This window comes from Clupea harengus, chromosome 23 (assembly GCF_900700415.2).
Source record: "Clupea harengus chromosome 23, Ch_v2.0.2, whole genome shotgun sequence".
In the NCBI taxonomy this organism is placed as follows: Eukaryota; Metazoa; Chordata; class Actinopteri; order Clupeiformes; family Clupeidae; genus Clupea; species Clupea harengus.
In genome coordinates, this window is record NC_045174.1 from 25,272,245 (window position 1) to 25,274,744 (window position 2,500).

Here is a 2,500-nt window from a genome sequence, read left to right on the forward strand (position 1 = left end):
GTTGTATTAATGTTTTCCCATGTGTTGCCTATCTGCTCATTATACACTATTTCTGCAAAATCAGTTTGATCGACGAAATACTGTGTTCATTGGTGTTTTTATTAAAACATATTGTAGCAACCCTAATGTGTATTGTGCATCATAAGTAGATGGCCCTGCACCTCGCTAAACCCATTACTCATTCATTTCGCATGACAATAGATAGATTAGGGGTCCGGTTGATGAGATCTGCACTCGGGCCCGCCACGTCATTGTCTCGCCGCTGGCCCCACGCTGCTCCTTAAGTGGGTCTTAATCATCTTTACTTTAGAAAATGATCGCTCTGCTGTGGCTACGGTCACAGGTACGATAAGAAACAATAGCAGAGCTGTGTGCACACCTCGCCAAACGCTGATGTAACCGAGTGGTTATCAACAATCAGCATGTTTGCTATCTGTTGCACTGATGACTGCTGAGAGATCGCTGCTTTAAAGCAGGACCTGAATGATAGAAGTTGCGCTGGAAACGTGGGCGCAATGTCCCTGTCATAGTGGTCCGACAAAACGTTTGCCTTTCCAAAACAGCTCATCATCTCTTGCGAGTTGAAGGGTACTGGGGTGTAAAGCATCAAACACATGACAGGCTGCTCGCATACTACTGAATCTTTGGGAAAGCTGGCTGTCAACACGCAACGCAATGCAACACAACACAACAGGATGGGAAACAATCGCAACATGTGTGGGTGGGCTATAGAATCTTTGAAAACAATATTACCCAGACATCCGTGCTATTTTTCGATGGCAATATTACTTAACAAAAACGAGATTCGTTTCATTCAGCAAAAGGCAAATGAGGCAAAATGAATTATTTGCTGTTGTTAAAACTGACTATTGTTCAAATGTGTATTGGGCAGGTGATAGCTCATAATTATGAATAACTGACACCAAAATTGAGAAATGTTTGCGAATTGATCGGAGTGGATCATATGTATGTTTATCTTCGCAGTGAGCGGTGCGGCAGGCCCGGTCAGTTCCGCAAATTTAAAGCAGATGGTTTGGCCGATAAGGTTGACCCTTTTCTTTGATGATCTCGAGGACGGGCCCCGTCTCGCTACGGGCCCTAATGCAGTTGCACTCCCTGTAGTTACGCCACTGTGTGTGTGTGCGTGAGTGATGGGTGTGTGTGTGTGTGTGTGTGTGTGTGTGTGTGTGTGTGTGTGTGTGTGTGTGTTGCACTCCCTGCAGTTACGCCACTGTGTGTGTGTGCGTGAGTGATGGGTGTGTGTGTGTGTGTGTGTGTGTTGCACCCCACTGCATGGGGCGGCAGGAGAGACTGAGTGGATTAGCTACGCTGTCTATCAAAAAGCCCCCGAGCCAGGGAGTTGAACATTTCTGAAATTGTTGCGGATAATGCTCAACACAAGGCTCGTAGGATGCTATTCTAAACGTCATGCATGTTATGTTGTTTTTTTTCAAACGCCTAATGCTACTTGAAATGTATTTTTTCGCTTCAATGTCGTAGAAAAAATAAGTTACTTTGCGCATAAGCCTAAGTGATATTGTTGGAGGAAGTTTTTTTTTGTTATTGATTGCAGCAGACGAGGCGCTGACTGTGGATCCGCTGTCGAGTGGCTGTTCCCATAAATCCATGCAGATGTTCGTAATTCACAATAATGTTTGATTACCCCCTGAAGAAGTTGTATTAATGTTTTCCCATGTGTTGCCTATCTGCTCATTATACACTGTTTCTCCAAAATCAGTTTGATCGACGAAATACTGTGTTCATTGGTGTTTTCATTAAAACATATTGTAGCAGCCCTTAATGTGTATTGTACATCATAGATTTCCGTGCGCCTCGCTAAACCCAACACTCATTCATTTCGCATGACAATAGATAGATTAGGGGTCCGGTTGATGAGATCTGCACTCGGGCCCGCCACGTCATTGTTACGCCGCTGTGCAGGTCGATTCTGAATCAATCGCGTCGATTCTCCACTGCACGTCATCTTAACAGCTTACACTTTAAACTTCCAGAGTGTTCGTTCTACGATAACTTTCCTGACTGTATAGGCATAATATTCTACAGCTTCGTACCTTACATGTTTCAGTATAACACGAAAGCATAGAAAGTGTGTCTTTGAAAAGCATTTTGCGTGACAAAAAATTAGATGTATTTGCAAATAGTGCTAACTGGATAAGTGATGAACTTTTGTTCAGGAACATTCCACACTGAAAAGGCTTCAAACACACACACACACACACACACTCACCCCTGGATGCTTTCTGGCATGTTCCATCACAACCCGGATCATGCTGACAGGAAATCAACTCAAATGAAAAGATAAAACTCGGGATAAACTCGGGAGAGAGAGAGGAGAGGAGAGAGAGACTCGGAGGACCTGATGGGAGAGCAGCTGTCTCGCATCTGATACTTAGAAGTAACAGACATGTCACGTACATGCATGCACACACACACACACACACACACACACACACACACAGGGGCGTGGCCACTTGGTGGC

At 44.4% G+C, this 2,500-nt stretch overlaps 1 protein-coding gene across 1 annotated transcript in view; it reads right to left on the reverse strand.

The window, feature by feature from the left end:
• Window positions 1-2,434, reverse strand: part of LOC116218722 (cytochrome c oxidase subunit NDUFA4-like) — a 5,786-nt gene extending 3,352 nt beyond the window's left edge. The window contains exon 1 of the mRNA XM_031561320.2: window positions 2,249-2,434. Coding sequence (XP_031417180.1) covers window positions 2,249-2,290 — 42 coding nt within the window. The 5' untranslated portion in view covers window positions 2,291-2,434. The remainder of the gene's footprint in view (window positions 1-2,248) is intronic.
• Between the last annotated feature and the right edge of the window lie 66 nt (window positions 2,435-2,500).